General features: G+C 54.6%; 1 protein-coding gene across 3 annotated transcripts in view; it reads left to right on the forward strand.

The window, feature by feature from the left end:
- The window catches only part of SPTBN4 (spectrin beta, non-erythrocytic 4), a 70,409-nt gene extending 58,264 nt beyond the window's left edge, over window positions 1-12,145 (forward strand). For all 3 annotated transcript variants that reach the window (XM_028529904.2, XM_036011929.1, XM_036011930.1), the window contains 11 exons: window positions 588-968; window positions 2,209-2,453; window positions 4,765-4,903; window positions 4,997-5,081; window positions 5,446-5,642; window positions 6,208-6,827; window positions 7,588-7,657; window positions 8,207-8,499; window positions 9,635-9,808; window positions 9,955-9,997; window positions 11,081-12,145. In XM_028529904.2, the coding sequence (XP_028385705.1) occupies window positions 588-968; window positions 2,209-2,453; window positions 4,765-4,903; window positions 4,997-5,081; window positions 5,446-5,642; window positions 6,208-6,827; window positions 7,588-7,657; window positions 8,207-8,499; window positions 9,635-9,808; window positions 9,955-9,997; window positions 11,081-11,239 (2,406 nt within the window). In that variant the 3' untranslated portion in view covers window positions 11,240-12,145. The remainder of the gene's footprint in view (window positions 1-587; window positions 969-2,208; window positions 2,454-4,764; window positions 4,904-4,996; window positions 5,082-5,445; window positions 5,643-6,207; window positions 6,828-7,587; window positions 7,658-8,206; window positions 8,500-9,634; window positions 9,809-9,954; window positions 9,998-11,080) is intronic.
- The last annotated feature ends 248 nt before the right edge of the window (window positions 12,146-12,393 follow it).

Below are 12,393 nucleotides of genomic sequence, written 5' to 3' on the forward strand. Positions count from 1 at the left end.
TGAGCTTTGGGGCCACTGCTGCTAAGTGAGGCTTACTTGAACACAGGCACTGCGATGGTGCGACAGCTGATTTGACGTCCTAGACAGCTACTAAGTGGCCACACATCGTGGAGAGACTGGACAAAGGGATGATTGAGGTCCAGGGTGGGATGGAATGAGGTGGAGTGAGATTTGGTTACACTACTCAGAATGACCCACAATTTAAAATGTATGAATTGTTTGTTTCTGGAGTTTTTCATTTAATATTTTTGGACCAGAGTTGACTGCAGGTAACTAAAACTGCAGAAAGCGAAACCCCAGATAAGGGGGAGCAACTGTAATTTCAGGCACGTTTGAAAGTACTCGGCACACATAGTAATGCCCAACACAGTACGTGTTAGTTGTTATTATTATCGCATTATTCTTTTTATTATTGTTGTTACTGTTATTGCTACAGAGTAAGTGCTCCATAAGAGTTAGAGGTTGCTTTTTAAAAATTATGGTTGTCATTATTACTATTCCTACTCCTACCTGCCACAAGGTGGTGGGCCCAAGGGGCCTTTGCTCATGTTGTGCCCCCCCCCCCCCACCGCCCTTCCTGGTGGCAGGTGCTGCAGGAGAAATTTTCCGAGTTTGCCAATGAGACTGGCACTGCAGGGCGGGAGCGACTGGCGGCCGTGAACCAGATGGTGGACGAGCTGATTGAGTGTGGTCACACAGCTGCGGCCACCATGGCCGAGTGGAAGGACGGGCTGAACGAGGCCTGGGCCGAGCTGCTGGAGCTCATGGGCACGCGGGCCCAGCTGCTGGCTGCCTCTCGGGAACTGCATAAGTTCTTCAGCGACGCCAGGGAGCTTCAGGGACAGATCGAAGAGAAGCGGAGGCGGCTGCCCCGCCTGACTGCTCCGCCTGAGCCGAGACCCAGTGCCAGCTCCATGCAGCGGACTCTGAGAGCCTTTGAGCATGACCTACAGCTCCTCGTGTCCCAGGTGGGGTGCCCGTGGCCAGGAGGGAAGGTGGGAGGCCCTGGGCAGCATGGCTAGGGGGTGTGGGCAGCAGAGCAGACAAAAATCAGGCTGTAGGGCATGTCAAAATTAGATGGTTAAACAGATAGAAAACAGACCATGGAACGGGGAGAAGTTAGACGATGGGGCAGGTGGACAGTGGACTGACTGTGTGGTGCACAGAAATCAGACAGTGGCAGAAAAAAGTTGTGCAGTATGGCTGAAAGAAATCAGATAGTATTTTCACCACAGGCTGGACAGGGGTTGTCCTGGGAACTGCAAAGTGAATCTTACCCAAAGTCAGGTAGTCAGTCTGAAAGGAACTGTGGGAGGGTTGAGAGAAATTTGGCTTTGGGGCAGATAAAAATTAGACAATGGGTCTCGGATAGAAATCATATGATTTTCCTCAAAAAATTCTGATGGGGCCAAATTCATGGAAACTGTCCTGGAGCTGGTGGGAGTCAGGTAGTGGATCTGACCAGAGCTGGGAGGTGGAGCTGAGAAGAGAGATGGAGATAAAGCTGTGGACCCAACAGAGCTCGGATGTCTGGGCCAAAGAACGTGGCTTGCAGGAGTGATGGAAGGCATGTAGTGGGTGCTTATTTTTATGTAAACCATACAGATCACTGGTAGAAAGCAGGTGGAGAGGTTGACAGAGATTTAGTGGTGGAGCTGACAGATATGTGGTGGTCACTCCCAGGCTGAACCAACAGAGAGTGAGCAGTGGTTCCAACAGAACTCACACAGCAGCACCAGCGGAGATTGGGCGGGAGACCCGAGAGTAGTCAGATAGCCATCCTGAAGGGAACTGGGAAGAGTAGGTAGGCAGTGGTCTGAAAAAGAAAAAGAAAAATAATTGGACGGCATGCCTCACAAACAGCGGGGTGGAAAGAGGGTTCTTGAGAGAAGTCAGATTGGTATGAAACGAGACGGAAGTGGGCCTGAAAAAGTGGGGCGACAGATCCAGTAGACATGGAGCCTCAAATTAAAAGCAATCAGGGAGTGGACAAAAATAAATCTGGTGGTAGTTCTAAAGGAAGTCAGAATTCAGGTAAGTCAAAGAAGAAGCAGGCAGCAGAGAAGGGAAACCCACTGTGGGATCAGCAGAGTGCAGGCTTCTTGCGTTGTTAAGCTCTGTACCCAGCCAGTAGGTGGGTGAAAGAGAGGGCAGAGCCTGGACCCCACAGAGGGCTGGTGCTCGACCTAGCCCTGGTGTGCCCCTCAGGTGCGGCAGCTGCAGGAGGGGGCGGCACAGCTGCGGACCGTGTATGCAGGGGAGCACGCAGAGGCCATCGCCAGCCGGGAGCAGGAGGTGATGCAGGGCTGGAAGGAGCTGCTGGCAGCCTGTGAGGACGCCCGCCTGCATGTCAGCTCCACGGCCGATGCCCTGCGGTTCCACAGCCAGGCCCGGGACCTGCTCTCCTGGATGGATGGCATCTCTGGGCAGATTGGGGCAGCTGACAAGCCCAGGTGCTCCTCATCCCACCTCAGGCTTCCTACCTGCCTCTGGGCAGCTACTCCTTGCCCGTTGGCAGTCCTGTTCCCATAAGAATCACAATAGCCAATACCTGCATGACACCTCTGTGTGCCAGGCACTGTTGTAAATGCTTCATGTGTATTAAGACCCCTTGTCAGGCTTGGTATTGGGGGCTCAGAGCACAGGGCATACACTTGTCTTCTGTCCTTCCCACTTGCCCACTACTGTCCCCACTGTGAGATGGCATGGCATGGGATGGGTTGTAGCCAGGATAGGGACAGGGAGGTGTGGCACCGTATGTGGGGCCTAACCTATTAGACATTGACTTGCTGCTTACATAACAGTTCGTGCGGGTGTCCGGCAGAAGCCTGAACCACAGTGCCTGGGAGCCAGGTCCTTCCATCACTCTGCCCTGTCAGTCATTGACTAGACCCTCCCTCAGATGAGGAAGGTCATGTGGGAGGCTTGAGGAATTTAGCCTGCACTCACATAGGACTGTTTCTGTGGCTGTGAGGCCTTGAGTCTACATTAATTTCCTCAGTAAATATTTATTGAATGCCTACTGTGCGCCAAGCCCCTGCCCCAGTGCAGCTTAGTCTGAGGGTGGAGACAGGAAACAGATAAGTAAGCAAACGTCTAATATTATTTCAGATAGTAATAAGTGCTCTGAAGAAAAATAAAGCAAGGTAAGGGGACGAGGTGCTAGCTGGCAAGGCTTCTCTGAGGATGTCAAGTTTGAGACCTCAATGAAGTGATGGTGAGTTGGGTGAAGTTTGGGGAAAAGGATTTCCCAGGTGTAGGGATCAGCAAGCGCACAGGCCCGAGGTAGGTTGTGGTTAGGCACGTTCGAGGAGAGCTGGACGATCTTGCTGTGGCTGGCTGGAGGGAGTGAGGGGGAGAGTGGAGAGAGGCAGAAAATGCAGTCTGAGAGGGAATAGGGTGTGGTGAGGAGTTTGCCTTTTCTCCAGGTGAGATAGGAGCCATGGGAGGGTCTAGAGTAGGGGGGTGATGGGCTCTGATGTACATTTGAGAAAAATCACTGTAAGTGCCTTGTAAGAAAGAGAGTATGGAAGGCAAGGATGGAAGCAGGTAGACCAGTCAGGAGGCTGCTGTGATAAGCCAGGTGAGACATGATGGTGGCTTGATCTAGTGTGGTGGCTGTAGAAATGGACAGAAGTGACTAGTTTTAGGAACTTACAGTCCTTTTATTATGAAAAATTTCAAATGTGCACAGAAGTAGCCGCAATGGTATGGTGAACCCACATGTGTATAGTGAGCATCTGGCCTGAACAATCTGGTCCATCTTGGTTCATCTGCACACCCCTGCCCCTACCACTTGCCGAGCTGTTTCTCAGTGAATCTCAGGTGTCCTATCATATCACAAGGTATGCTTTCAAATGATAAATGTCAAGTTTTGAGTGATGGGTTGGCTTCAGGGGCTGAGGGAGAAGGAGTCCTGGATAAGTGATGGGTGAACTTACTGAGGCAGAGGGTTCCGGAGGAGAATCAGATCATTCCAAATGATCTTAGTCTTAGGAAGGAATCATTACAATGTGAAACCTTGGGAATGAGTTCGGACATTTTAAGTCTCATAAAGCTGTACCTGCTGCCTGGTGGAACACTCAGAAATCTGACATTTGTTCTGGACACGTGACAGCAGACAGCGGTGCTGTCCTGGAGTCACACAGTGCAAGCCGCTGTATGCGAGCCCCACATACAATTTAAGACTTTCTTGTAACCACATTCAAAAAGTCGAAAGAGGAAAGTAAAATTAACTTCAGTGACTGTAATCTACTTTATTTAACCTAGTATACCCAAAATATTATCAGTTTTAACATGTAATCAATATTAAAATTATTGAAATATTTGATGCTTTTTTATATGAAATCTTTAAAATATGGGGTGTACTTTATACTTTAGCACATCTCAGTTCAGACTAGCCACATTTCTGGTATTCATTTGCCACAATGACTAGTGGCTACCATACTGGACAGCACAGGCTTAGAAGGTTAGAATCACCCAGCGAGAGGAATCTTCAGGAGCGTAGCTTTAGAAAATTGAAAAACCAGGTCTTGAAATCCTAGCTATGATTCACAAAGTGTGACATTGTAGTCCCCTGGGAAAAGTTGGAATCACTGCGTCAGTGGGGAACCTCGGACTCTCAGAACTTGTTCGTAGGGGGTGGGAGTCTGCAGATGGTGTGGCGCTGTGGCCGCAGAGATTCGGGCTCCTCTAGAGCTGTCCGTATGGGGTGGGGTGAGAGAAGCTGCCTGTGGCTCAGACCCCTGCCGCTGCCCACTGCAGGGATGTGTCGTCGGTGGAGGTGCTCATGAACTACCACCAGGGCCTGAAGACCGAGCTGGAGGCACGGGCACCTGAGCTAACGGCCTGCCAGGAGCTGGGCCGTTCTCTGCTGCTCAACAAGAGTGCCATGGCTGACGAGGTGGGGAGGGGTGCAGGGGGTGCCCCTCTGCCATCCATGTCCACTGGGGTGGGAGCCACCCTGATTCCTCTCCTGCCCACCCACCACTCTCAGATCCAGGCCCAGCTGGACAAGCTGGAAACCAGGAAGGAGGAGGTGTCGGACAAGTGGGACCGCCACTGGGAGTGGCTGCAGCAGAGTGAGTGGGGCCCATACACGCGGCTCAAGGGCATGGGGACCTTCTATAGTGTGTTTAGAAAGGCCCAGAGGGTGGGTGACACAGGCACATTTTGCACATCAGTCATGGGTCCCCAGCAGCAATCATGAAAGCCTGGTGGGGAGGACAAGGGGGCAGCCTCACCATTGAAGCAGATATTTCGAGAAGCTGGTGTCCTCTGAAGTAGCCCCAGCCTCCCATTCCTACAGAGCTCAGAGTGGTCCAGGCTGGCTTAGAGGAAACTGGGGCAGGGGGAGGGGTGTGGAAGGCCAGAGGAGACAGCCACTGCCCCATGAAGGGCCCACAGGTGTCCCAGCACCTTTACCCTCTGCATGTCTCCCCTCAGTGCTGGAGGTGCACCAATTTGCCCAGGAGGCGGTGGTGGCAGATGCGTGGCTGACAGCGCAAGAGCCACTCCTGCAGAGCCGGGAGCTGGGCAGCAGTGTGGACGAGGTGGAGCAGCTTATCCGGCGCCACGAGGCCTTCCGCAAAGCAGCTGCAGCCTGGGAAGAAAGATTCAGCTCTCTACGGCGCCTGACCACGGTCAGCCCTGACCCCCACACCCACATCATCTATATAAGACGGAAACACTGGGACTTGGTGCTCAGGGTTGTGTCAAGTGAGGCTGAGGCAGATCCTCACTGGGCTCCCAGTCTGGGGGTGGTGGGGGGGAGTTGGGGGTGGACAGACCTGTCACCAGACAGTGACAGCCCCGGGCTGGGGTGGGGAAGCACAGGGGCTGTGGGATTCTAGAAGCACTTGGTCTGGTCTGGGAGAGTCTCATCTGAGACTTAAAGAATGAGGAGGAGAGACCACTGTAGTCAAGAGTCTTCAGGTCCTGGGAGGAGACCATTAAGGAAGGAGGCAATGGGGGTCAGAAAGGCACCTAGAGAAAGTGATGCTTTAGCTGATTCTTAAAAGGACAGTAGGTGTTTGCTGAAGAAAACAGGAATTAAGTTCCTAGCAGAGGTCAAAGCATGGGTGCAGGCCTGGACAAGCTTGTTTTTTCACCAATGAAACTAATAGCCTGGGTGGTGAGGCAGACAACCCAGAGTTGCCTCCCCCCACCCCCCGCCCCTCTACCTGACCCTGGCCCCTCCGTCCCCAGATCGAAAAAATCAAGGCAGAACAGAGCAAGCAGCCGCCCACTCCTCTGCTGGGGCGCAAGTTCTTTGGGGACCCCACAGAACTGGCAGCTAAGGCGGCACCCCTGCTGCGGCCAGGGGGCTACGAGAGGGGCTTGGAGCCCCTGGCCCGCCGGGCCTCGGATGCCTTGTCTGCCGAGGTGCGGACCCGGGTGGGGTACGTGCGCCAGGAACTCAAGCCTGAGCGCCTCCAGCCGCGCATCGACCGGCTGCCGGAGGTCCCAGGGAGGGTTGAGCCTGTGACCCCACCAACCGCACCAGAGAACGTGGTGGAGACCCCCGGGACCCCCGTGGTAGCAGAACAGGTCCGGCCGCGGCCAGAGCGCCAAGAGTCTGCTGATCGCGCGGAGGAATTGCCCAGGAGGCGGAGGCCAGAGCGGCAGGAATCAGCAGATCAACCCGAGGAGGCTGCACGGAGGCGAAGGTCAGAGCGGCAGGAGTCGCTGGAGCACGAGGGGGTACACAGCCTTACCCTGGGCCGCTACGAGCAGATGGAGCGGCGGCGCGAGCGGCGTGAACGGAGGTTGGAGCGGCAGGAGTCCAGTGAACAGGAGACACCCGCCAGAGGAGAGCTGGCCAGAGGGTGAGGCCTCATTAGTCCAGGGAGTGAGGGTGGGGAGACAGAGAGAGGTCCTGGAGCCAACAGGCAGAGTGGAGAGGGCTTCCGTCCCCGGAACTATCTACGGAGGGAGAGAGTCCTGGTACCCATTTTGCAGAGAGGTAAACTGAGCCTGAAAGAGGGTAGATGACCTGCCTGCTCTCTGACAGCAGCGCAGTTCTAAGCGTTGAAAGGACACAGTTAGCTGGAGTGTGTTGTGCACATCAATCCAATCAGCTGTGTATCCAGAAAGAAGTATTTGGGTCAAACACATTTCAGTGACAATGACTTCTTGACCCCTTTTAAAATTTCGTATTTCATGAACGTTTGCTGAGTGCCTCCCATGTGTGTGCCATGTGCTGCGGAGAGCATGGAGGGAGCCAGCCGCAGCCCTGCCTTCATGGGCTCACAGTCCAGCAGGGGAAACACACTTGTCACCAGACAGTGGTGACCCAGAATGATCAGAGCCGGAATGGGGGAAGTCCAGTGGACTTGGAAGCTCAAGGGTGGGTGGGAAAAGGCCACGGTGTGTTCAAAGGCTTGAAGGCACCAGTTTGCATTTTGTTCTTCCTGTTGCTTAAAACTCAAAAGGGAGAGAGGTTCCATCCTCCAATCAGCAGCCATGGCCTGAGCACCTGCGGTAAGGCCAACATCTGAGAGGCAGCTGTAGAAGTGGGCAAGGGCCAGGTTGGTCCCTTAGAGGAGGCACCCCAGTTCCATAGGGTCTTTCTGCCCCCACCACCAGGAAGGCCACCCTGGCTGACATTGTGGAGCAGCTGCAGGAGAAAGAGGCAGGCCCAGGGCTCCCTGTTGGGGTAAGTTGAGCCTAGGGATGGGTGGGGAATGGAGAACTCTGCAGTGCAGTCACCTGGATCCCAGAAACACCAGTGTCCAACCCTGGGTAACCCCCTCCAGATGAACCCTGCAGAGAGGCTCTCCAGGGATGGTGAGGTTCTCCAGATGACTCCCCATATTTTCTCACTTAGAAAGATGAGGCCACCGACCACACACACACTCCCTCCCTCCCTCCCTCCCTCCAGAGTCTTCCCACATCTGCTCTGGACTCTTTCTCCATTCCAATGGGAGAATCTCAAATTTCCTTACAGACAGCCACACACAGAGAAGAAAGCCCAGATTCCTCCTACAGACAGCTGGGGCAGCCACGTGCCAGCTTCCCACCTTCATGACCCCTCCTCCCCAAGATCAAGAGGGATTCCACGCCTACTGGTGGCCCTCAGGTCCTCCCATACTAGACCCCAAGACAGAATGGCCCTGCAGACAGATGGGACCCCCAGACTCACGAATTCCCCCATGGCCCACACCCGACTTTGTACAGCACCCCTCTTCCCCCTCCCTCACCACAGACGTCGCTGCCTCAGCCTCGAGAGCTACCCCCCGGCCGCCTGCCCAACGGGCTTGAGCCTCCCGAACGGACACCTCGGCCGGACCGGCCGCGGGCGCGGGACCGGCCCAAGCCCCGACGACGGCCGCGGCCCCGCGAAGGCGGTGAGGGCGGGGGAAGCCGGCGCTCCCGCTCAGCCCCGGCCCAGGGCGGCTCCGCCCCCGCGCCTCCGCCACCACCCACCCACACTGTGCAGCACGAGGGCTTCCTGCTGCGCAAGCGTGAGCTCGACGCTAATCGCAAGTCGTCCAATCGGTGAGCATGTGGGCGCGGCTTTAGAAGGCGGATTCCAAGCCCAGGATGTCCAGTAATTGAATAGGTGGGAGTGAGAAGGGCGTATAACCCGCGGCGGTGTGGGCGGGACCTGAAGGGGGCGCGCCTTGTTTTAAGTAATCAAGCAATAAGCAGGAGGAGTGGGGCCTGAAGCTATTGTGGCCAATGGGTGAGCGGGTGGAGCCTAGGTGAGGGCGGGACCTGAAGAAATGTTCCTGAAGTGAGTAAATTGCGACCCAATATGATAGGAACAAACCCAGGAGTTAGTTAAAGCTAGTAGCAAAGCGGATGTGGGGTCTAGTCTAGAGGATTTCAATGTCTCATGAAGTAAAGCCTGGAGAGGTCCATCCAACCAATTAATGGGGTGGGTCCACACGCGAAGTTTTAAATTGGGGGAAAATCTGAGAAGGTGTGGAGACCAAACTCTGAGGGCTGAGGACATCTCATATCGATATCCAAAAGAGGGCTTAACGGTGGTGTATTTACGCTTGGAGTCCAACTCCTGATTGCCCAGCCCTTTTTTGTCCAGCTGGGAGGCAGAAGCTGGGAAGTGGTGAAGCCAAAAAGGGTAGCAGCACTGGCCAATGAGCAGAGTGAAGCCTAGATCCACGGCATGAAATGGGCAAAACAGACTGAGATTGCCTGTGGGGTCTCAGGTAGTCTTTCTTTTTTTGTGCTGAGGCCAAGATAGAAATAACCAGGGGTACTTCCTCCTCCCTCTTTGGGGCTTTGGCTGAATGAGGAGATGAATTCTTCATTCCATGCAGTAGACCAATAAGCTTCCCTTTCAGGAGATTCCATGGGAGGTAGGGGAGTGGCTGGGAACATGGCCAAGCAAAAGGCTTATAAAGGAGACAGCTTAAGTCTTCCCTTCTAGAAATTCAGTGTGAGAGCATATTAGGAAGGGCAACCCCAGCAGGGCCAGCCTGGGCAAAGACTGGGTACTGAGAGATTTAGGCCCTGCCCTCAGCTCAGGAACACCCAAGGCATATGGCCCCTGTAGAGCAAAGGCCTGAGGGAGGAAGGCTCTGACAGATTCAGCCCATGAAAGATATTGATGAAGAGGACCCAGGCAGAGTGCTGCAGCGCTGCCTTGAGCCCTCTCTCATTGTCCCAGGTCGTGGGTGAGCCTGTACTGCGTGCTCAGCAAGGGGGAGCTGGGCTTCTACAAGGACGCCAAAGGCCCGACATCTGGGGGCACTCATGGTGGGGAGCCACTGCTCAGCCTGCACAAGGCCACCAGCGAGGTGGCTAGTGACTACAAGAAAAAGAAGCACGTCTTCAAGCTTCAGTGAGACTCTCAGTGGGCCAGAGGGAGGGATCCAAGCCCCAACTGTCCCCTCCCAGCAATCCTCTACTCCCTTGGAAAAACAGTTGGTGGAAGGACAGGCCAAGTCCCTACCCCAGATCCCCCAAGTCCTGTGTCCCCTCCTACAGGACCCAGGATGGCAGCGAGTTTTTGCTCCAGGCTAAAGATGAGGTGAGATCTGGTTCTTTCCCTACATTATTTGGACCTCAAGGACCACCTGGCTGGCTGGTTGCTGCCCCAGAGTGATGGGGCTGTGACGGGGAAGCACAAGCTAGAGTTACCAGGGCTGTAATGGGAAAGCCCACAGGCAGAGAAAGCCCAAAAGAAGTTCCTGACCTAGCTGGGGGAGCAATCAGTGAGTAAGGGGATAAGTGGCAGATCAGGAGGCCTGCCTGGAGTCCCCAGGACAGAGTCCAACCCCCTTGCCTCTGCCTATGAGGTGAGGTTGGGAAGATAAGAGAGGGGAAATTAGCTATAAGTAGATAGATAGATAGATACATAGATACATAGATAGATAAATGGAGGAGGCTGATGGGGTTGATACAGGCAGATGGAACAGTAAGTGCAAAGAACTAGAGGTGCAGAATTGCAAAGCATTAACTATGCTTGAGGAGAGTTCAAGGAGAGGTTTGCAGGGGCTGGATCTCATGGTCCAGAGGAGGTTGGGTTTGCCCCAAGGTCACTGGGAGGCCATGGCAGAGTATTGAGCAAGGGAGGGTTACTGCGATATGTAAGAAAGATCCCTTTGACTACCATGTGCAGGGTAGATTGGAGAGAGCAAGAGTGGAAGTGTGAACCCTGGAGGTGGCCAGGGCAAGGGACTCAAGTGAGAGAGCACAGGCTAAACCTTGGCAGTCCTGTGTCAAGGGGAGGAGGAGGTGAGTGAGAAAGACAGGAATGTGAGTGGACCTTGGGACTAGGGACCTTGGGTCTAGGGACCTTGGGAAAAGGACAGAGGAGGAGGAGCAGGCATGGAGGTGGTTAGAAGAGATTTTTAAAATAGTAACTTTTTACTTCATTCTCATAAGAGGTTATGAAATAGGTCTTTATTCACTCCATGACTCCTTTATTTATCTTAAAAATGGAGATAAAAATAGTTTCTCATCATAGGGTTAGTGTGAGAATTGAACAAGTTGATACATGTAGAGTACTACTTACAGGGCCTAGTAAGTGCTCTCTCTGTCTGTTTCTGCCGATATTATTCAGCCTCCTCTCTTACGATTACCGACTCTGTGCTCTGTTTCCTCTCTTCAGGAGGAGATGAACGGCTGGCTGGAGGCTGTAGCCGCCTCGGTGGCGGAACACGCGGAGATCGCCCGCTGGGGACAGACACTACCCACTACCTCGTCTACAGACGAGGGCAACCCTAAGCGGGAGACAGGGGAACGCAGGGCCAGTGGGCGCCGGAAGTGACTTCACACCCCCAGGACCTGACACAAGTCCCCGCCTCTCCTCTCCGCACTGTGGGCACAAAGACACTTTTTCTTCCGCAGGGATGGAGCCCCTCGTTCCACCAACACTGCGGACGTGCTTTGACGGGCAATGGAAAGGAGGGGACTTCTGCACCCCCAAAAGTGGTGGGGGGATTGCCGCCCCTATAGCCATATCTCGGCCCCTTCCCGCTCGCCATCCCCACCCCAGGTGCTGGGGCTCCATTATTTTTATGCAATAACTGAGCTTGGGGGAGCGGGTAAGGGGCCCGTTGAGCCAAGCCCCCTGCCTGGATCCCCAGATCCTGCCCCAGGAAGCTGGGGTGGTAGGGGCGATAATTCCTGCCCTCCTCTCCGCCCTAGGGATGGGTATGGGGGCGCTGGTGAGGTCCCCTGGACCATCCAGGGTGCTAGGGGGTGGGGAGGGGACGGCCCCTCCCCGCCTTTACCTCACTTCCAATGCTGCCTTGATCTCTGTCTGGGAAGGGGGAGTGAAGGGGCCCAAGCCCCCGCACTCCGCCGTCTCAGAGCCATGCGGTTAATTCCTGACTTAGTTTATTTTTGCAAAACGTGGACCTCCTCCTCCCACCCTACACCCCCGCCCCGCATCCGCGAAGGCATTAAATGGGAGGGACGTCAAAGCTCAAAACAGTCTTCCTCTCTCCTCCCCCTCTCCAGTTGTCAATGCCACTTCGTGAGGGGAGGGGCGAGGGGAAGCCCTCCCCCTGCATGCTTCAGGCTGAAGCACCTTCCAAGAGAGTGGGGGGAACCGGATTGTGGACAGCCCCCGTGACCTCCTGGAGAAGTCGCTGGGGCTCGGGGGTGTGGGGCGGTGTGGCAGGCGCACACTGTATGTACCTATAATAAATCCTTTGGCTTTGACGATCTATACTGGTTTGTTCGCGTTTCGTGGGCTGGGTTTGGGGGTATGGGGGCGGGGAAAGACTGGGGCTGTAGAGAACCTTTAAAGGTCCCCCTCGGTGTGGACTAATATCGGGGTCTAAACACGTTCCCTGGACGAAGCATTTAGAATCCCAAAGGAATACAGGAATGTTTTACCATCCCTCCTAACTAAACTTCCCCAAAGGAACCGCCGGGTCCGCCCCGTCCCGGACAGGAAAGGCGGGCCCCCCTTAA

Source organism: Phyllostomus discolor, chromosome 12, assembly GCF_004126475.2.
Source record: "Phyllostomus discolor isolate MPI-MPIP mPhyDis1 chromosome 12, mPhyDis1.pri.v3, whole genome shotgun sequence".
In the NCBI taxonomy this organism is placed as follows: domain Eukaryota; kingdom Metazoa; phylum Chordata; class Mammalia; order Chiroptera; family Phyllostomidae; genus Phyllostomus; species Phyllostomus discolor.